Below are 20,061 nucleotides of genomic sequence, written 5' to 3'. Positions count from 1 at the left end.
TTACCTGACGGCAGGAGCGTTTTTAAATCAGGGAGAGGAAGTGTGGGGAACAACATGGCAGCTTCCTCCACCTTCCAGCTAAGTGACAGTAACCGCGTCCTACAAGGACCGATCCATCGCCCCTTGTTTGGGGGTCACTCGCTCCCAGACGCTCTGGGGATGGGCTCATGCCCTGCATCGTAAACATGGAACGTTCCATTTTCACGGGGACGGCTGGGCTCCCTGCAGCTGCGAGCTACGTCTGAATGGGGAGATGCCCAAGGCACAAGCATCTACTAGCCTCAGACAGCTGCTTCTCGCCTAACGCAACCCCCACTCCCCTGTTCCGCTCTGGAGCAACGAGGCCTTGGCCAAGCAGAGATCAGAACCTGGGTCCCTCAGAGAAGGTGCCAGCGTGGTTTCAAATCTCACCATGACCAGGGATGGAAAGTCTGTAGGACTGGACCCCTCCCCCCCGCCCCCTGCAACCCACCCAGTTGGTTAAAAGCAGAGAAGGGTTGGCCGTTGGCTGCAAAAACAAGCCCCTTTCTGGGCGAATTCCTATTTACTGCGGCCACTTCAGTATCAGAAACAGACAGACTGACGGAGGGACAGATGGGCCTTCCTGGAGGGGGAGGGGCATTTGCAGATGGGATCAATATTGGGCCCAGACTACGAAGGAGACAAAATCCCCGTATTGCTTCATCTCTACTGCTGGAGCTTTCTTACTTCTGTTGCGATCTCTTTAACATTGACCTCCACAGGTTTTGACCGAGCCCTTCGAAGCTTCAGAAGGGCTCAGGTTTGGCTCCGGGAGCCCTCGTGGAGATGCCATGTTACGAGGGCTCTCGGGCTCTCTTACTAAGATCCACGCTCGTTGGGAGAGGCAAACGCCGACCCCTCTTGCACCTGCGCTGGCCTGATCCTCTCCTGGTTGGGCGAGAAGAACTCTCCTTCCTGCTACAAGCAGGGGTATCCGGTGTGCAGCCAGAGAGGAGTTTCGCTACAGGATGAAGGCAAAGCTAACGAACGGCAGGGTTTTATTGCTGGTGAAGTCATCCAATGAGCCCCGCTGGCTCGTGCTCCATGGAACAGACCAGTCTTGGGAGACAAGAAAATTGTGCACATTTATTTTGGTTTTTTTTTAAAAAAACGTATAAATCAATAGGAAAGTTAGAAGAGGCCCCACCAGCAAATGACTGGGGCCCTGGGAGGTGCTGAATTTGAGTGCCCCTGTTGGAAGAGGCAGACAAACCATTCTGGAGAATCCCAGTGAAAGCGCAACACCCTTCTTTGCCAGCAGGGGGTCTATACACATCTCGGCTTTGGGGCTGGCTCGAGACAATCAGTAGGTATCTTTCTGGGCCCCTGGTATTTGTTGCCCTCCGAAATTCAACCCCTGGGAGGAAAACAGAACGGGCTCTTGCCAGTCTGATCACATTAAAGCTTTTCTGCAGCAGACTGGCCTCCTGCCGAAAGCAGTCCTTGGTTTTGGTACAAGTTCTCTACGTAGTGCAACAGGGTCTGGTTAAGGCCACCCAAGGAGGACTGAGAATGCAGCGATGGTCATCGTCTCGCATCTATTGCGACGTTTCCCTGCTGGGCGGCAGGGGGCACCGGCTGCAGGTTTCCCGGCCTCTCCGTCCAGTGAGAAAGTCACAAAGAACAATACAAAAACGTTTTCCACTTCAAGCTCTGCAGGAAACGGGATGGGCTGGGGGGGGACGCCAGATCGTCCCACGCGCATCATGGCTCGGCAAGCCAGAGTCACTGGTGCAGGCCCCTGGCTCGGAACGGGATCCTGAGCTCTGGACCCTCGGAGAGTGAGTGGTCGAGAGCTCCAGTGCAGCTAGGCTCCCACGGTTCACAGCGATCGCCATGCTCCCAGGGGACGTGCAGATACCTCCGAGTGGCGAGGCTGGACCGGCCCCCTCCGCCACCTCTCAGAGACCTCCTGCTGCAGGACATCTCTGCCCAGTAATGCTCTGGGGACAGGTCACCTCACATCAAGCCTGTCACTTGGACTCGGGCGGGTTGTACTCGGTCTCTCCGGAGGAGACCTGGGAGATCCGGCGCGTGGAACGCCACAGCCGTCTGTGGAACTGCCCTGTCCGCACCTGGGGAGAGAGCGGAATGAAGGGGCAGGGCTGAGGAGAGACGTGGAGGTGCTTTGCGGAGAGGGATGGGGTCGCTCGGCGGAAGCAGGGCCGTAGTCTGTCTTGGCTACATTACAGACCCGGCTTCTGTAAAGGGGGCTGCCCTGCGTCCCGGAGCCCCTCCCTCCAGGCCAGGGTCTCATCACACAGCTGGGCTGTGCAGCCGCCCGGCCCCTGGGACGCCCAGCACCTCGAGGGTTGGAGCCCACCCTCTGGCACGGATGAGCCGTCTCACCAAAGAGAGCAGAGTGGAGCGGACAGAACCTCTGTCCTAAGGGTTCATGCCAAGGCATGGCTGATCCCAGCCATTTCACGCTCCGGAGAGGAGCCGGATTTCAAGCGTTCTGCTGTGGGAAATCCAGCCCTGCCGTCACGCGGCCCACGAGGAGTCAATCCCTCAGTCTGCAGACAGCGGCTCTGACTTCACTCATGGCTATGGGCCCCTCTTGGCGCCTACCTGGGCTGGCCGGGAGTGCAGTGCCTTCCCCGACTCACCCTCCTGCCAGCAAGGTGCACCCCGCCCCCCTCCAATCATGCAACTACTTCACTGGTGCTTCCAGCAAGGGGCACCCGCCCCCACCGAACCACGAGGAGGGGTGGTCTCCATTTACCTCCGAGGGCTGGCCCGCTCCCACCACAATCAGCTTCCCATCTTCCAGCCCCACCAGGATGTGGCTCTTCTCCTTGGTCACAGAGACGCTGTGAACCGGGACCTTCATGGGCATTGGCAACACCGCTGCTTGGAGGCTGCAATGGCAAGGGGGGGGCATTTAAACAGTGGGGAGAGCTGCTGGGGACTCGGAACGGACTGTGGAAAAGGACAGCTGGGCAGGGGGCCCTGCCAGAGACCCCCCAAACCCCCCCTCTCCAAGATCTTTAAATCAGGGGTCTCTCAAAGCGCCCTGGCTGCACTCCAAGCCAGATCTGGGGATTTTACTGCATTTCACGCCTGTTCACCCTGCCAAGCCAATGCAGCTCCAGGACAGGGAGCTGGGTCCCAGTCTGGCTCCTGCATCAGTCACCTAGCTGGCTAAGTCCCAGTTGCAGGGAGAAATGCCACACCAGGACAACTGGCTTGTGCGGGCATCTGAGGGCAGAGTTTTATTCCACAGACCCTTTGGGATGGGGGCGACGCGTGAAAAGGAGAAAGCCAAGCTTGACTCTCAGATCCCAGGCTGGTGGGTAGGAAAACCAAACCATTTCTCTTCGCAAACAAGAGTCAATCTGATCTGGAATTCCTGCCATGCAGAATCCCACACAGGGCCGCCTGGGGGGGTGGAGGGGGGAGGGGGCAAGTGGGGCAATTTGCCCCAGGCCCTGTGGGGGCCCCCATGAGAGTTTTTTGGGGCCCCTGGAGCGGGGTCCTTCACTCGTGCTGGGGGCCACGGAAAACTCTCGCGGGGGCGGGTCCCGGGTCCCCGGAGCTTCTTCTGCTCCGGGTGTTAGGCGGTGGGGGGTCCTTCTGCCCCGGGACCCGCCCCCGAAGAGCTCCGAAGACCCGCGGTGGGGGGTCCTTCCACCCCGGGACCTGCTGCTGAAGACCCCAGGTCCCCTGAATCCTCTGGGCGGCCCTGATCCCACAAGGCCAGCAGGGGGGAACCAACCACGTTTTCAGGGGTTGATAAATCCAGTTTTAAGTGCCGTCCAGCAGCCCAGCCCCGCGCAGACAGTTACAACGGGTGATTCTCTTTCACCCACAAGAGCCGGCAAGACCAGATCAAACTGGCCGGGGCCACAGGCAGGTTTGCCCCAACCTGCTGGGGGAGCGGGAAAAAACGTGCAGACATCTTAGTCCTTTAGGAAGAGCAAGAGTCGGGCTAACTCTGCCAGCTAATAACGCGAGACGTCCAGGCAGGGCTTGGGCGCGTGGAAAAGAACCGTAAGAGAGGGTGTTTTGACCCTGTGTTAGATAAGCATGGAACGCAGACTCCAGCAAGAACTGCTGAGAAAAGCAAGATCTCAGGAAGGAATGTGTATAAACAAAACGCAGTTGTGGATCCTTACTGTGTGTAACAGAAGGTAGAACTACTTGCCCGAATTGTTTAGCTTTTGGGAGACCTGCCGTTGTGCACTCTCCCCCTTGCAATATTGCTTGAGAATAAACTGCCTCCGACATGTTGCAACCAACACAAGTGTGAAGGTCTGTGTTATTCTTCCACACTGCAAATGTCAGCTTCCTAATCCCTGCAAGGAGCCCCCAGATACGGCCCTAACAGACACCTCATCAGTACGGATTCTAGGGCCTGGGAAACCAGCAGAGGATTTCAATTTAATCCCCAAAGAATAATTTCCACTCCCATTCATGGACTTTATGGCCAGAAAGGACCATTGTGATCATCTAGTCTGACCTCCTGTAGGACACAGGCCAGAGAACCCATTCACCTCACCCCCAGATGGGACATGAACCCACAACCCCGCTTAGGCGGCCAGTGCCTTATCCATTAGTACATTTCACCTCTCGTGCAACTGAGCATAAGGTACCAGCCACGCCCTAACCTCACCCTGAATAAAACGGGATGTTAATGGCTGCATGAGTATAGCTCGTCCGCGTGGGGAGCTCCTCCAGAAGATGGTAGGCTACCCTGAGGTGAAGAGAGGTGCAGATGCAAGACCCACACGCTATGCTATCGACCCACATGCTGGGTGGTTTTAGAGAGACAGCGACGGAGGAAAAGCGTTTGCCGCAAGCGGGGGATCATGGCTATGACACACTCGGGACTCTCGTCCCCTGCATGAGAGTGACACATGGCACTAGTGGGGGGCCCAGGAAACCATCGAGGGGACATTTACCTCTGAAGATCCAAGATCTGGAGAGAACACTGCATGGTCCCCAGAACCACGAACTCCTCGGTGACACACAGGGCTGTGACCTGCTCCTCCAGCGGGATGGAGGAGAGATGCTTGCCGTTGACGGAATAAAGGTGCAGGGCAAATTTATCCTTCGAGAGAAACGAGAAGAGTGTTGGGGGAGCAACCGATGATGGGTTGAAAACTTTCCAAGCACACCTCTATTCTAGGAGGCGACTGGGCGAACAGCCTTCGGCGTGGCCGCGGAACCATCTCTCCACGACTCCCCGTTCAAATGGGCCTGGTTCTTACCTTCTCGGGCATCACCAGCCATAAAGGTTCTGCAGGCCGAGCTATACCATCAGCAACGCCTCCCCACTGCCCGCAACAGGCGCAACTGGAACTTGCTACCCCGTTCCGCTGGGATGCGCATAAAGGAGTAAGGGGGGGAAGGACAGCGCCTCCTGCTGGGTGGTGGCTGGGTTGTTCCTATTCAGGGATAAGTCCCCAGCTATGTTTATCTGGGATCGGAATCTGGCTGCTGCTGATCTGCTCCGAGGCACAGTGCCATCACCACAGCAGGGTGGAGTTACTGTCCCTTCCCTGCTGGGTTCGGAGCGTGTCCGAGACGCCCGTCCTTGCCCACAGCGTCCCATAGGGGAAGGCCATGCTTGCCCCTGTATTGCTGCTGGGCCCGCAGGTCTCGGCCCACTCACCTTCAGGGAGGATCTCCCCGCCACGGTGGTCTGGACGATGATCTGGCCCTCCAGCCCCACGGCGAGGTTCGAGACAGTGGCGGGCAGCGAGCTCTCACAGGGGGGCTTGATGGACTTCATGAACTGTCCCCGGCGGATGGTGTGGACGATGATGGTGCCGTCCTGCCACAACGACAAGGCCTTTCGGCTGTCACCAGGGCAACTGGGTGCTTTGCTCTCATGTACCATCAATGGGCCCTCAGTGTCTAATTCCCATAGGCCTCTCAAAACCCTAGCCTTATTCTCCACCGGCCCTGAGCCTTTCATGAGGACAACTACTAAAAAACTACAGGGAAAAGCAGCCTTTTTCTTCTGCATAGCAAAGTTTCAAGGCTGCATTAAGTCAAAGTTCCGCTGTAAACTTTTGAAAGAACCGTGTTTGGTTCAGAGTTATGAACATTTCAGAGTTACGAGCAACCTCCATTCCTGAGGTGTTCGGAACGCTGAGGTTCTTCTGTGTGTGTGTGGACAGGGGCTCTTGTTCTGTTGTGTCCCTAGCCTCTGTTTGTCAGAGGGTGGAGCTGGACGGCAGGGGTGGATCACTTGATCATTCCCTGTTCTGTTCATTCCCTCTGGGGCACCTGGCACTGGCCACTGTCGGCAGACAGGACACTGGGCTGGATGGACCTTTGGTCTGACCCAGTGTGGCCGTTCTTATGTTCTAAACTCTAAATAACATGAAATGCTTATATAAAAGGCCCTATAAAGTACGTCCATCAAACCTGGAAGATTTTTTGGTGTTCACTGTAAATAGCTGACACTAGAAAGAGAGCACCCAGGTGGGTGAGAGGATCTCTTCTACTGGTGGGAGGCACAAGGTCTGCGTAGCTCGAAAGCTTGTCCCACTCACCAACAGAAGCTGGCTCAATAAAAGATATTGCCTCCCTCACCTTCTCTCTCTAAAATCCTGGGACCCACATGGGTACCACCACACCGCAGCCTAGAAACAACAGGAATTGTCTGGCACCAAACGAAGGAATGTTGAAAGACATACACACAGGAATAAGTTTGGATTATCCACAGAAATGGCTTAAAAAGGGAGAAATTCCAGTTAATAACGAGGGCTAATACTGAGATGGGATCCTGGATACGAATCAACCATAAAAAAGCCTCAGACAGGGAAAGGACTGAAGAAATGTGTTATACGCCAGTGCCATCTACTGGATACCGATGGAAGTGTAAGAGAAACAGAGCTGAAATCTGAGCTGTTAGAAATCAGGGGGTGGTCCCCACCAAGGAGCCCTGAAATCAGAGTATATAAAGCTGAGGTCACTCCATGGGACCCCCAGAGTTGACTGAACCCATGAGGAAGCTTCTGAATCCCCAGTGCAATGGACGCCAGGACTGGCGGTGGGCAGTCTCCATATTCCAGCGTTAAGAGGATAAGAATTGGGGAGATTTCATTTCAGACTGGATTTCCCCTTCTGCTCCTGAATATAAGTAACCAAGTGCCCATTCTCTAGGGCAGGGGGTCCCCAATGTGCATCCATGTGCGCCCGCCTACCAGCCGCCAGACAAGCAGCCGCCAAAATGCCGCAGAGAAGTGCCAACGTCAAGAAGCGACACCTCTTGACGCTCCTTCACGGGGGCATTTCGGTGGCGATGCCTCTTGACGTTGCCACTTCATGGCGGCTCGTCCAGTGGCCACGGTCCTCGGCGGCTAGTCGTCCGGCGCCCGCCCCACGGAAAAGGTTGGGGACCACTGCTCTAGAGAGACCTCCTGTAACCATAGTTTAGGGTTGAGCTCATGCTCGACGAACGCTCTCCTTCATAACGCCGGCAAACTGGCCCACGAGAGATTTGAACTGAAACTTAAAGCAACTGCTTTTGATATTTTAAACTTGTCCCTTTTGCAACCAATCCATTCAAACAGCAGGGACTCCGAACCGCCTTACAGAGACGTGCACCCGACCTCCTTGGAGAAACACTGGCAGGGCGATGCATGTTAGGTACTGAGAAATGATGCTCGTAAGTAAATGTAATAAAATATCTTGCTGGTTTAACTGCTGAGTTGAACCCTAGTCTTTGACAATTGCTTGCAAGACTGCGTTGGTGTGTGTGCTCGTACCACGCCACGAGCACTGGGTGCACCTACATGTGAGTGTTGAACTGCTGTGTATATTAATCTGGTTCTGGATCAGTTAATACAGTGCTGACTGGTTATGTGTCCTGACTTGAGAAATACTGTTCAAGTGAAGAGCGGATATGAAAAGGGCCCAGCATTAAATTAGGAAGTGAACACTCGCTGGACCCCGACACTGGCTACAGCACTTAGCCAACTGGCAAATCAAGTTGGCTGGAGTTCAGCTTTAAAATCTAACTGGCACCTCAGCAAACTCCTAACACTGACGCCTTCCGCCCCCCCCGCGCACCGTGACACATCCTCACCTTCGACCCCGACACGGCCATGTCCAGCTCGGTGCTGATGGCGACGCACGTCACCTCGGCGTCGTGACCGTACAGGACTTGGACAGGTTTGGGAGCCAGGCCACTGGAAAACCCACCCTGGAGAGAGAAACCAGGGTCCGTGGGCCAGATCCTGAGCCAGTCTCGGCCCCGCAGCCCCTCTGACGTCAGTGGAGCTATCGCCGCTTAGAGCAGCGGAGGATCTGGCCTGGAAAGGCCCAGAGGAAACGGAGCCAAGGGGACAGAGCTCCAGCCAGATGCTGGGGGTGGGAAGCGTTTGAAATCACCGTGTGAAGCCACCGATGCTGCTTGCAAAGCCCCCGGGGCTGAGCGAGGCTGGAGGAATAACTCCAGCCACACCCGCCAGGATGGCTCAGGAGAAGCCCCAGCCACGTGGCAGCGAGGCCGACACGTTAGGGGAGCAGAGCTCAGAGCCCTTCCAGCAGGGCAGGCTGAACCGGGTAAGTTCCTATCCTCGTCTCCAGAAGGCAACCGGCCCCAGCACAGAACTGCCACAGAAGCTAGTATGATGGAGCAATCTCTGCTCGGGACAGGGCTGGACCAAGAGTGTGGGGAACTGGCATCGGGTAGAGCTGGGGGTTGGGGGCCAAAGGCCGGTGCTGTGGGCCAGGAGTGAGGGGCACTGGCAGAGCTGGGGGGCGAGGCCCAGGGCTGGCACGGCAGGGGTGCTGCGGGCCGGGAGTGAGGGGCACTGGCAGAGCTGGGGGGGCGAGGCCCAGGGCTGGCACGGCAGGGGTGCTGCGGGTCGGGAGTGAGGGGCACTGGCAGAGCTGGGGGGGAGGCCCAGGGCTGGCACGGCAGGGGTGCTGCGGGTCGGGAGTGAGGGGCACTGGCAGAGCTGGGGGGCGAGGCCCAGGGCTGGCACGGCAGGGGTGCTGCGGGACGGGAGTGAGGGGCACTGGCAGAGCTGGGGGGGAGGCCCAGGGCTCGCACGGCAGGGGTGCTGCGGGCCAGGAGTGAGGGGCACTGGCAGAGCTGGGGCGAGGCCCAGGGCTGGCACGGCAGGGGTGCTGCGGGACGGGAGTGAGGGGCACTGGCAGAGCTGGGGGGGAGGCCCAGGGCTGGCACAGCAGGGGTGCTGCGGGCCGGGAGTGAGGGGCACTGGCAGAGCTGGGGGGGAGGCCCAGGGCTCGCACGGCAGGGGTGCTGTGGGCCAGGAGTGAGGGGCACTGGCAGAGCTGGGGCGAGGCCCAGGGCTGGCATGGCAGGGGTGCTGCGGGACGGGAGTGAGGGGCACTGGCAGAGCTGGGGGGGAGGCCCAGGGCTGGCACGGCAGGGGTGCTGTGGGCCAGGAGTGAGGGGCATTGGCAGAGCTGGCGGGGGAGGCCCAGGGCTGGCACGGCAGGGGTGCTGCGGGACGGGAGTGAGGGGCACTGGCAGAGCTGGGGGGGAGGCCCAGGGCTGGCACGGCAGGGGTGCTGCGGGACGGGAGTGAGGGGCACTGGCAGAGCTGGGTGGGGGGGCTGCAGTACCACTCCCACCAGCCAATCAGTATCAAGTCAACCAAATGCACAAAAGGATCCTGAAAACCTTTGAGGAGACATCGGGGTAGCCTGCTGCCCGCACGCCCTCGGGCCTACAGAATGGTGCCTCCTAGCCCAGGAGCGAAACAGGCCGGGGATCTGCCTTCCCCGCTACCAAGCCCAAGAGTCACGCGAGTGCCTTGCCAGGAAGTCTCCAACCACCCAGAAGCCTCCTCGGACCCCAGCCCCGAGCTCCTCAACGGAGCACACCCAGCCGGAGCCCGTCTCTCCCTCACCTGCTGCAGGACCTGCCAGACCATGCAGGTGGTATCCCGGGAGCCCGAAATGAGGTAGATTCCGCACAGATCGAGCGCCAGGCAGGTGACCACATCTGCAAGCAGGGGAAGAGGAGACGTTGCTTCCGAGACGCCGAGCCCAGCGCCCCACGATGCCGATCCCCACCCGGTTTCCCTGGGGCTCTGAGTTGGGGCTGGGATTTGCTGGAGGCTCCGCACCCGAGAGGGGGGCTTTGGGGCAGAGCCCACCAGGCACTCTGGAGGGGGTGGAAGTTAGTGACCGCAGGGTGAGCAGCACGGCTCCTTTCAACCCCACCTGGTCCTGCGGGCTGGTAACTCCTCCCCCCAAAGCACCAGGTCACGGAGACGAGCCGCAAAGAGCAAGGGGCGGCTCCAGGACCCTGGCTGGCCCGAAGCGTCGAGAGTTTGCCAGTGTCTTCCTAGCGCCCCCGCAGGTCATGCCAGGGTTGATCAGCTGGGCACGGGGTGGAAAAGCTCGGGGGCTGCAGGCCGGGGTGGAGGTGCACTGGAGGGATGGGCCACAGAACCGTGGCAGGATGAGAGTCCCTCCGGCCTACGCGCCCCCCATCGGGTTACCCCCCCGCCAGCCCGTCCGGGCCCCATACCTATGTGCCTGGTGATGTGCCCGACGACCTTCCCTTTGCTCAGCGACGTGACTCGCAGGCTGTTGTCCCAGTGGCCCCCGCTGAAGAGGAGCTTCCCGTCGGGAGAGATGGTCAGTGTCTTCGAGGACACCTCCACCCCCGGGGCGAAGGGGCCGGAGAGGAAGCGCTGGGCTCTGGCGGGGGAGACGAGAGCGCATGGCTACGGAGCATCACCCCAGAGAGCCGCCGGCCCTTTGGCTCCCGGGAACTCTCCACCGTGCTGTCAGCAGATTGCAATGGCAGCCAGCCTGGTGGGGGGTCATGGCGAGGGGGCCGGGGCCTGCGGGAGAGGGGGCACGGGACCCCGGCTGGCACAGGCAGGGCGGAGGGTACAAGCAGGACCCGGAAGGGGGCAGTGGATCACCTGCAATCCTGTGTCCAGAGAAGGCATTTGGGGCTGCCCCTTCAGAGGCATCCCTATGTCCCAGAGCAGGGAGATGACCCACCCAAGGCACTCTGCCGGGCTGCCCTCCGGCCAGAAGATTGCTCTGTTCCCTCCCAATGAGCTAAGAGCAACAGAACTGGCCAAGGGGCTACGAGGACTGGCCCTTGGGGGGCGAAGGCCAGGAACGGGCATGCACGGCTTGGCTGGGAGCCAGGGAGCAGGCTGCCGGTCGGGGGGGGGTTGGAGCCAGCTCCTCCAGGGGGCGGCTGGAAGAAGTGGGCTAGCGCGGTGAAAAGGATGCCGCAGGGTGACACCCGGAGGAGCGTGCCTACTGGATGGGGCAGGGGTGGAGGCCTCCGTGGTTGCGCCACCTAGAACCCGACTGGACAAAGCCTCCGGGGACTCAGTGTCGGGGCCGATTCCCAGGGCACTGAACGGCAGGAGCCCGGGAGGGATCCGGTAACGGGGCTCCTGGCCCAGACTCACTTGGCATTGGAGACGGTGGGGTCTTTGGTGAAGCTGAAGTAGTTGGAGATGTTTTTGTCGTAGGGCAGCCAGCCGTGGGTTCCCAGCAGGCCGTTGGCGCTCACCGTCACCTAGGCAGGGAGAGGGAGGCTAGCAGGAGAATGCAGAGTACGCAGCCCCCAGGGTTCCAGCCCCGCTCTTGGGAAAGCGCCACGGGGCACGGGAAGGCCCTGGCCGGTCAGGAGCTCGGTTTTACGACTTGTTCGAAAGGTGCCCCCCCCACTCCCCCAGCCCCTGCAGCACAATGATGGCAGTGGTATGGCCACCCCCACCACACTGGGTGATTCCGGGGTGTCCGAGCCCAATATCAACTAGGCCTGACCCTACCTAGCTACTGCAACCCGAGGCCGATCACCGCACCCGGTGGGATGCGTGCAGGACAGATCCCCTTCTCTCTCCATAAGCCAGAGGTTAGCTAGTGCTCCCGGGAACAGCCAGCGCCAACGCCTGCTCGGCTCTCACGCTTCGTCCTCAGCCGCAGGAGGGAGCTTTAGTTTCCCCAGCCAAGTGCTGGAAGTTGGAAGGCCGGGCTTGTGGTTAAGGCTGGGACCCAGGGGACCTGGTGGCCAGTTCTGCCACTGACCCACGATGTGGCCATAGGTGAGTCCCTTCAATGGTTCTTTGCCTCATTTCCGGCCCTGTGAACTGGCAATCAGCTGCCCGGAGTGCACGGGGGCTGGGAGGATAAAATGAACAGAGAGCAGAGGTGCTCTGATAGGGGGGCTACAGACGCACCGAGCTGAGAGCCCCCGAATTCCCAGCCAACAAGCCATGCCACGCCCCCAAGGGCACTCACCAGCACGTCCGGGGAGCCCTGCGTGATGAAGGAATGGGCCTGGTTCTTGGGGACCACAGCCTGCACCAGCGGGACCCCGTCGCTGATCCCCTGCGGGAGAGAACAGAGAGCTCCGGTGCTGCTGCCAGGCAGCTCGGGGACTACGCGCTGCCGCGGCCCCGCCAGCACGCGCACGTTGCGTCAGCGCTGGGCATTATCGGGTGTTTGTAGCGCCTCGGCGCCCCAGTCACAGGCCAGGACAAGGTCGTGCCAGGCGCTGGACAGACACACCGGAGAGTCCCTGCCCCAAAGAGCTAGGTAACAGCACCGTCTCTCTGGAACCCGTGTCCTCCCTCACCCCGTATCGCCTCCTCTGGCCACTGTGACCCCATCACTCGCCCCCCCCTCACCCCCACACGCACCCCTCCCTCCCCACCACGTGGGAGGATTCCCTTGTAAGCTCTCCCAGGCAGGCCCCACAGCTCCGGCCAGCCCCACCCTCGGAGCCCAGCGGCAGGGAGAGCTCTCACCTCGACGAAGAAGGACTTGAGCTGGTTGAGGTTCTCGAAGACGTTGGGGGAGTACGTGTCGAGCCGGGCCAGCCTCCTGGCGGCGTTTTCGGCCGAGAGGCGCACGGGGTGAGGTTCCTGCCGGGGGGGGAGACACCAGCGAGTCAGGAGGTGCCAGATCCTTGCCCCGAGCGAGATCCCAGAGCCCAGCCTCCCAGGAAGACAGAGGAAGCAGAGGGCGAAAGGACCCAGGGGTGCGGGGTGGCCATATATGGACCGAAGCCCTGGCTGGGAGAGTGGCGCTCTGCTCTCAGGGCCTGTTGGGGGATCCCCACACGCGCCCTCTCCGGCTCCCAATACCTTGAGCAGCTGGCAGGGAGTCTGCCCGAAGTTGCTGATGATGCCTTCCAAAGCCTTCCTCTGCGTCTCGTCAGCAATGGCGTCCAGGTCCACGGCCCCTGAGTGTACGGTAACATGGATTGGGGGACAAAATTGTTTTGTCCTTTATAGTAAAGTTACTTGATGAAATTGTTTTAACTTAAGTTTATACGTTAAGGTTTTATACTTAATTTAGTAATATTGGAGATTGCTCTGTTCTGCCTTGAAAGGACTGTTTTGTTCTGTGAAAAGTTGGTGTTTGAAATTATTGTACCGTTCTGTGTGTGAATAAGTATGTGTGAAATGTAAGTAAATAAATAAAAAAACACGCCAGTGAACTACAAGAGGGGGGTGAAGAAACAAGCTGCCAGCGTCGTCATCCTGAGACCCTGATGCCTGGACGAGAGTGCAAAGTGACAACCCTAAAGTGCACAGGCAGCCGCCCTGAACTAAGAACAGGATACGAAATAAGGAAATGGAAAATAGCTGTGAAAACCACATGCTAATGATGAAAAAGAAACTGCAAAAACAACTAGTTTGTGATCAATAATTCAAGCACGACACAGCAGGGTCCATAGGTTTACATGGGGATTCGTTGCTATAAAAGGTGAGAGTTGAGGGGCTTTGGGTTCGTCCTGCCAAGACTTCCCCTGGAGCATCGGGTTGGGGCAGACAGAACCCGGCTCCTCCCTGACCGTGATCAATCTAGCTGGCCAGTAGATTGATCCGGACCCTGGACTGGTAACTATAATCGACTGGCAGGGCAGTGTGTGAGCATATGCCAGCTGCTTTCCTACTGTATTCTTCACAAACGCGGCGTGTGGCCTTATCCCCTAAAGAAGATCCTGCGTGCTTCTTATAAGCTACCCTGGGGAACGAGGGGGGGTGCCGGGAGTGACAGGCACCCTGCCCGCCCTGGCCCCAGCCCCGGCGCCTCTTACCCTCGTATGTGCAGTAATAGAAGACGTTGAGCGCCTCCACGGCGGCTGGGCCCCTCTGCTTGTACCCGAAGATCAGGTCGATCCACTCGTGGAGGTGGGCAGACACGTGCTCCGACTCCTGTTCCAGGGAGAGGACGGGGACGTTCAGCGCCACGGGGACACCCCCATGGGTCTGGGTCGCCTCTTAGGGAAAGCCCAGGCCCAGTGGGTTTGGCAGGCCAGGTGACGGCTTCGCAGGCTGGGCGGAGCCCCTGCCCACTTACCAGCGCTTTCCTGTGCTTGTGGACGAAATCCTCTGGGGATCTGGCCCACTTCGGGAGGACGACGTCGTTCACCTGGTCGTTCGACATCTGCAGGCAGCCCAGGTCGAACCCTAGGGAAGGTGATACAGCAGGGCGGCTCACCGTCCCCCTCTGCAGCATCCCACGGCCCGGGTTCCGATCAACGGCCCCCGCAGCCCCGGGGCCAACACCGGCTCGTGCTGGATGCTATAACCTCGCTGCCCATTGCTAGAACCGAGCAGGACGGGGAATCCTGAGGGTCCCAGGAGATCATGCGCCAGCCATGGCACGTCTGCCAAGCACCAGCTCCATGCAGGGCGAAATGAGCTCCCCCGCCCCCCGGGAGCTCAGCCTGCATCCCAGCTCTGTCTAGAGCCCGGTAACGAGGCGCACAGAGCCCTGGGGCACCCAACATGCTCCAACCCCCGCTGGCTTGGGCACTACACCCTGCATGAGCCAGCATGGCCAGTGGCTAGAGACGAGGACTGAGCGTCCCTGCGACGATCGTGAGAGATCAACGGAAGTGGAAGCCAGAGTCACAGAACGCATCCTGCCCCTTCAATGGAGACCCCAAGTAGGCACCTCCCCATGCCAACCCCGGCTCTCGACGCAGGGCACTTCAGCCAGCCGGGCTGCGATGCCCCAGGAGTGCCCGTTACCGTTCTGGTTCTCCAGGAAGTCTGTGAAATAGAAGAACTCCGGGATCAGCTCCTTCACATCCACCGGGTTCTCCATGCGCGCCTGCCAGGCCGCGGGCACCGAGTGAAACTGCCGGTCCGAGCAGTCAAACCTGCCGGCAAGACAGGAAGGCTTGGCCTAGTGGCGAAGGCGCTGGGCGGGCACTTGGGAGAACCGGAACCTGGACTCAGCTCCACCACTGACCCTTCGCATGTCTGTGCCGCAGCTGCCTAGCTCGAAGACGGACGGGGGCTTACTGTCTCTTGCTAGCTACCTGCCCAGCACCGAGCACCACAGAGCCCTGACCTCGGTGGGGGTTTCTAGGCACTAGAGCAATACAATCAATAACGCGTAGATTCTCCTGTCATCCAGCGAGCTCCCGGGTTTACCGTATGGTCTGAAGAAATCAGCCTCGTCAGCCAAATCACTGCATCCCTAGCCCTCTCGCTTTCTTCGTGCCGGGTAAAACCCATGAGTCACCCAGCCACAGCGGGATACAGGGCCGGCCAAACCCTCTTTCTACTTTTATCAACTCAGAGGCAAGGCTCAGAATTGGCTCTATGACACTTTTTGCAACGGGTAATAAAGACTATCTAGTGCTTTCATCAGCAGATCTCCCAGCGCTTCACAGAGGTACCATTCCCATTGTACAGCTGGAAAAACTGAGGCACAGCACGGGGACGTGATTTGCCCAAGGTCACCGGCAGAGCTAGGAATAAAACCCAGCTCTCCTGAGCCTGGTGATCTAGTCACGAGGCCACACTTCCTTGCACAGACACACAGAATGTAGGGAAGAAGCTCCTCCCTCACTCGAAGAACGAGCCACAGGAAAGGATCCCCCACCAGCGAGCTCTCAGGCTGCGGCTCAGTCTCCCAGGGGACAGTTAGAACGAGCGAGGGGGAAGTGGCGATCCTGTGTTAGCAGGGCCTGGAGAAGCTAGCAGGACCGTCCTGCCACACCGGTGCTAGCCCCGCCCCGGGTCTCACCGGCCGCTCTGCAACTGGATGTGAAGGGTGGTGAAGGGCTCGGTCCGGATCATGTAGTGCATGACGCCCGCCGCGTTGGAGTAGTGTGTGCCGTAGTGAAACTTGTCGATCATGCCCGTGGAGTCCTCAAAGCTCTCGTACCTGGGGACAGGGAGGGGAATGAACAGAGCGCGCCACCGAGACACAGACGGTGGGGGCGGGGGGAAGGGAATCCCAGCGGGGAGGCCAGGGTGACCTGCAACACAGCTATTGCCTTGGCCGGGCTGGTTTGCCGGCATGTGCTGCAATAGCCGGAGCGATTGCATCAGGAAGAGAAGACTGGCACCGGAGAGGGCACAGCCTTCTCACCAGCACGCCCCCAGCCGCCGCGCTGCTCGGCCAAGGGGCTGGAGCAGCAGTCCCGGCGGCCCAGGGCCTCTCTCCAGCCATGGAGCAGAGCGCAGGGCGAGCTCTCCTGCCCACGCACCGCTCGGCCTTTTCTAGCACGAGACGATTGCTCCGTCTCCACAGAGGAAATGGGATCGGTGATCCGCCCCGACTCTAGGCCTTCGCTACTCCACGTGCTGGGGTCGGACTCCTACGCCCAGGGCACACCACCGGCTCTCGGCGGCCGCGGTGACGCTCCGATGTCGGCCCCCCTCCAGTCCCAGCGCCCGGGACGCGCACTCACTTCTCCTTCACGTCCTTGGCATGTCTCTCGTTGGCCACCCCGATGGGTTTGGAGAGATCCCGGAATACGCCCGGGTCGCTCAGGTCCAGCGTCTCGGAGACGTAGTCCTGCAGGATCCAAGGGAACTGCGGAGGAGAGAGGCCAGTCAGATGCCTGTCAGTTCCTTACCTGGCCCGGCCTGTCGTGGGGCCTTCAAACCCTAGCGCCGCCCGCGGCCAGACACACAACAGGGGAGTGGCACAACGGGCAGTTTTCCCCAGGTGCACAGGGCTAGCGTTAGCAGCCGTGCTTCTGGGGCAGGCTGGATAGGCCCATTGGGCCTTCCAGACTCTTACAGGGGGAGACATTCTCGATCCACTGGGAGAGCCAGGAGGACACTATAAGTAGGGGCATTGCCAGCAGATCGAGGGATGTGATCACTCCCCTATGTTGGGCACTGGCGAGGCCTCATCTGGAGTACTGTGTCTGGTTTTGGGCCCCACACTACAAGAAGGATGTGGAAAAACTGGAAAGAGTCCAGCGGAGGGCAACAAAAATGATTAGGGGGCTGGAGCACACGATTTATGAGGAGAGGCTGAGGGAACTGGGATTGTTTAGTCTGCAGAAGAGAAGAATGAGGGGGGATTTGATAGCTGCTTTCAACTACCTGAAAGGGGGGTTCCAAAGAGGATGGATCTAGACTGTTCTCAGTGGTAACAGATGACAGAACAAGGAGTAATGGTCTCCAGTTGCAGTGCGGGAGGTTTAGGTTGGATATTAGGAAACACTATTTCACCAGGAGGTTGGTGAAGCACTGGAATGGGTTCCCTAGTGAGGTGGTGGAATCTCCTTCCTTAGAGGTTTTTAAGGCCCGGCTTGACAAAGCCCTGGCTGGGCTGATTTAGTTGGGGTTGGTCCTGCTTTGAGCAGGGGGTTGGACTAGATACCTCCTGAGGTCCCTTCCAACCCTGAGATTCTCTGATTTTATGGCTGAGCTCTGCATTACGAGGGGGTGGGGCTGGGCAGCTCTAATTTTACTCTCTTCTATAGGTTCGTACAGCCCCTAGCGCAAAGACGCCCCCACCCGGCTGGCCTGTAGGTGCCACCCCACCGCCACTGTGATCTAAAGGGTTCCGACATGACCCATCAATGTAGGCGCAGTGCAGGTGGTCAGCAGCACCACCGGGTGCTAGAGACGGCTGGGAGTGACCTAGCACCCGCTTGGCTCTATCGCCCTTCGTTAGCAATTCATTAACGCCTCGACCAATCCCTTCATAACCCCGTGGAAAGCACGCCGGGAGCGTCCCTGCAACGTGAAGGGTGGCTTGCTAACCACCCGGCCCCAGGCTAGCGAGAGCTGGACTCGGGCCGAGGCTGGGGGCCCATCCCACGCTGCCAGCCCAGGGAGGGAGCGTGGAGACCAGACGACTACCCCGGAAGGAATGTCGCGGGGGCGCTCTGAGCATCCCGTCTCCGCTGACGGCGGCTCTGGGCGGAGGGGAAGGGCCCGGCGGACATGCTCACCACGGGGTACTGCGACAGGTCGTTGTAGGTGCGCCCCGCGATCGTGTTCAGCTGCATCAGGTACTCGAAGTTGGAGATCTCCCTGTAGACCCATTTCTGAAACAGACACGGCGGGGCTGAAACAGGACGGCAGGGCCAGAGGGGGCGGCCCTGGCTGGGTGAGCGGGAGGGGAGTCGCTGCATGGGGGCTGGGCGGGGGTGGCGTAGGGTGACCATATTTTCCAAAAGAGAAAACGGGACACCCCACAGGGAGGGCCCAATGCCCCCCCTCACCCATCCCATGGGTCAGCCCAAGCCCCCTGCCACCCACCCATGCAGGGCAAGCCTAACCCAAGCCACAATCCTGGGCCCTCCCTCCCATGTGGGGCAGGCATCGCCGCTCGCCCCCGCACGTTCTTCCACGCCTCCCTGGGGGTTGCACCCCCCTTTTCTGGCCCAACTGTGCACTTGTCCCCTTTGCTCTTGCCAACTGGTCAGTTGCAAACGGGACAAACCACCCAGTTTTGCCAGAAAAGCCGGGACAGGGCTTAAAAAAAAAAGGGGCCTGTCCCAGCCAAACGGGACGGGACGTGGGGTCACCCTCTGGGAGTCGCTGCCGGGGGTGAGGCCTGGCTGGGACAGCAGGGAGGATATGGCTGGGGAGCAGACTCTGCAGGGAGGGGGAGGGGAGTCGCCACGCTGGGGGTGGGGGAGGACCCTCACCGGGAGCAGCACAGACACAGGCTGCTAGAAAGTCAGGGAAACTCGAGCAATGGATTCCCCCCACCCCGCCGTCACACCCCAGTGGTCGGCACCTGCGGGAGGCCAGGCTAGCAGCCGCCCACACCTGAGCTCCCCCTCGGGCTATTTAACCCCTCAGGTGCCCACTCTGCCCCGGAGCACAATGACCCGCGCTGGGAGTGCGACCCCTCAGCGGGGCGGCGCTCACTTTCCCTCTGCGACACCCTGAGCGACCCCAGCCCGTGCTCCGTCTCCCAGCGCGGGGCTGGGCTCACGGCCCGGACCACGCCCTGAATGAAGTGCCAGCCCGGGCGGATCTCAGAACCATGACCCAGCTGGGCGCAGCTGGCAAGCCCTGCTCCCAGGGGCCCGGGGCTGGGACAGAGGGGTAGGCCCGGGACCTCTGGCAGAGCCGGGAGGCTGGGGGAAGTTTGCCCGGCACTCTGGCTACGAGGCAGCCCCGACGGACACACTCCGCTCTGGAGGAGAGAGAGCTGAAGCGGGGAGGAGGAGGCGGCTGCAAGAAGATGCTAACGGCACCTGAGTCAGTCCTGAGGCCTTCAGCAGCTCCTGGGGTGACCGGCTGCCGAAGTAGATCTGGTTGGGTGGGCGCAGGCCCAGAATAGAGGAATACACCTTATTTCTAACCTGCAGGGACAAAACCAGGTGCATGAAGCATTCAGGGGAGCACACGTCCAGCGTCCAGCCTGCCCATGAACAAGGCACCTCTCCCCCAGGGCTCAAAGCACTTGCCCTAGGGGGTGGGGGGATCAGGCTCTATCTCCATTTTACAGATGGGGAAACTGAGGCACAGAGGGGCGGTGACTTGCCCCTGGTCGGACACTGGAAGCCGACAGAATCCAGCTCTCCCGATGCCCTGCTCTAGCAAAGACAACCATGCCTCTCCGTGAGAGCTGGCCTGCTCTTCCAGTAGGGGCTGGGAGAGCCCTACATGGACAAACCACGTGAAAGAGACAGCCCTCCAAGAGCCAGCCCCCCGGTGTAAATCAGCAGTGAAATCAAGGGCCCCAGGCTGATTTACATCAGCAAAAGATCCGGTCTAAGGAATTCAATCCTAAATCAAACGCACGTGCAATTCCCTTCTTACCAAGGCTCCGGAACACGCTGGCCGGGCGCGGCTCCCCTGCTTTCTCCGCGCGGGGATGGGGGCTGGAAAAGCT

At 59.8% G+C, this 20,061-nt stretch overlaps 1 protein-coding gene across 6 annotated transcripts in view; it reads right to left on the bottom strand.

The window, feature by feature from the left end:
• Positions 1 to 1,087: 1,087 nt before the first annotated feature.
• NBEAL2 (neurobeachin like 2) overlaps positions 1,088 to 20,061 on the bottom strand; it is a 172,918-nt gene continuing 153,944 nt past the window's right edge. For all 6 annotated transcript variants that reach the window (XM_045003706.1, XM_045003708.1, XM_045003707.1 and 3 more), the window contains 18 exons: positions 19,421 to 19,528; positions 18,161 to 18,256; positions 16,658 to 16,782; positions 15,988 to 16,128; positions 14,982 to 15,112; positions 14,305 to 14,414; positions 14,042 to 14,159; positions 13,083 to 13,180; positions 12,744 to 12,860; positions 12,235 to 12,324; positions 11,400 to 11,509; positions 10,490 to 10,662; positions 9,864 to 9,958; positions 8,066 to 8,182; positions 5,639 to 5,800; positions 4,926 to 5,074; positions 2,747 to 2,882; positions 1,088 to 2,096 (listed from right to left, as the gene is read on the bottom strand). In XM_045003706.1, coding sequence (XP_044859641.1) covers positions 1,995 to 2,096; positions 2,747 to 2,882; positions 4,926 to 5,074; positions 5,639 to 5,800; positions 8,066 to 8,182; positions 9,864 to 9,958; positions 10,490 to 10,662; positions 11,400 to 11,509; positions 12,235 to 12,324; positions 12,744 to 12,860; positions 13,083 to 13,180; positions 14,042 to 14,159; positions 14,305 to 14,414; positions 14,982 to 15,112; positions 15,988 to 16,128; positions 16,658 to 16,782; positions 18,161 to 18,256; positions 19,421 to 19,528 — 2,178 coding nt within the window. In that variant the 3' untranslated portion in view covers positions 1,088 to 1,994. The remainder of the gene's footprint in view (positions 2,097 to 2,746; positions 2,883 to 4,925; positions 5,075 to 5,638; positions 5,801 to 8,065; positions 8,183 to 9,863; positions 9,959 to 10,489; positions 10,663 to 11,399; positions 11,510 to 12,234; positions 12,325 to 12,743; positions 12,861 to 13,082; positions 13,181 to 14,041; positions 14,160 to 14,304; positions 14,415 to 14,981; positions 15,113 to 15,987; positions 16,129 to 16,657; positions 16,783 to 18,160; positions 18,257 to 19,420; positions 19,529 to 20,061) is intronic.

The sequence above is a fragment of the Mauremys mutica genome, chromosome 2 (assembly GCF_020497125.1).
Source record: "Mauremys mutica isolate MM-2020 ecotype Southern chromosome 2, ASM2049712v1, whole genome shotgun sequence".
In the NCBI taxonomy this organism is placed as follows: domain Eukaryota; kingdom Metazoa; phylum Chordata; order Testudines; family Geoemydidae; genus Mauremys; species Mauremys mutica.
This window is presented reverse-complemented; position numbering and strand designations above follow the sequence as displayed.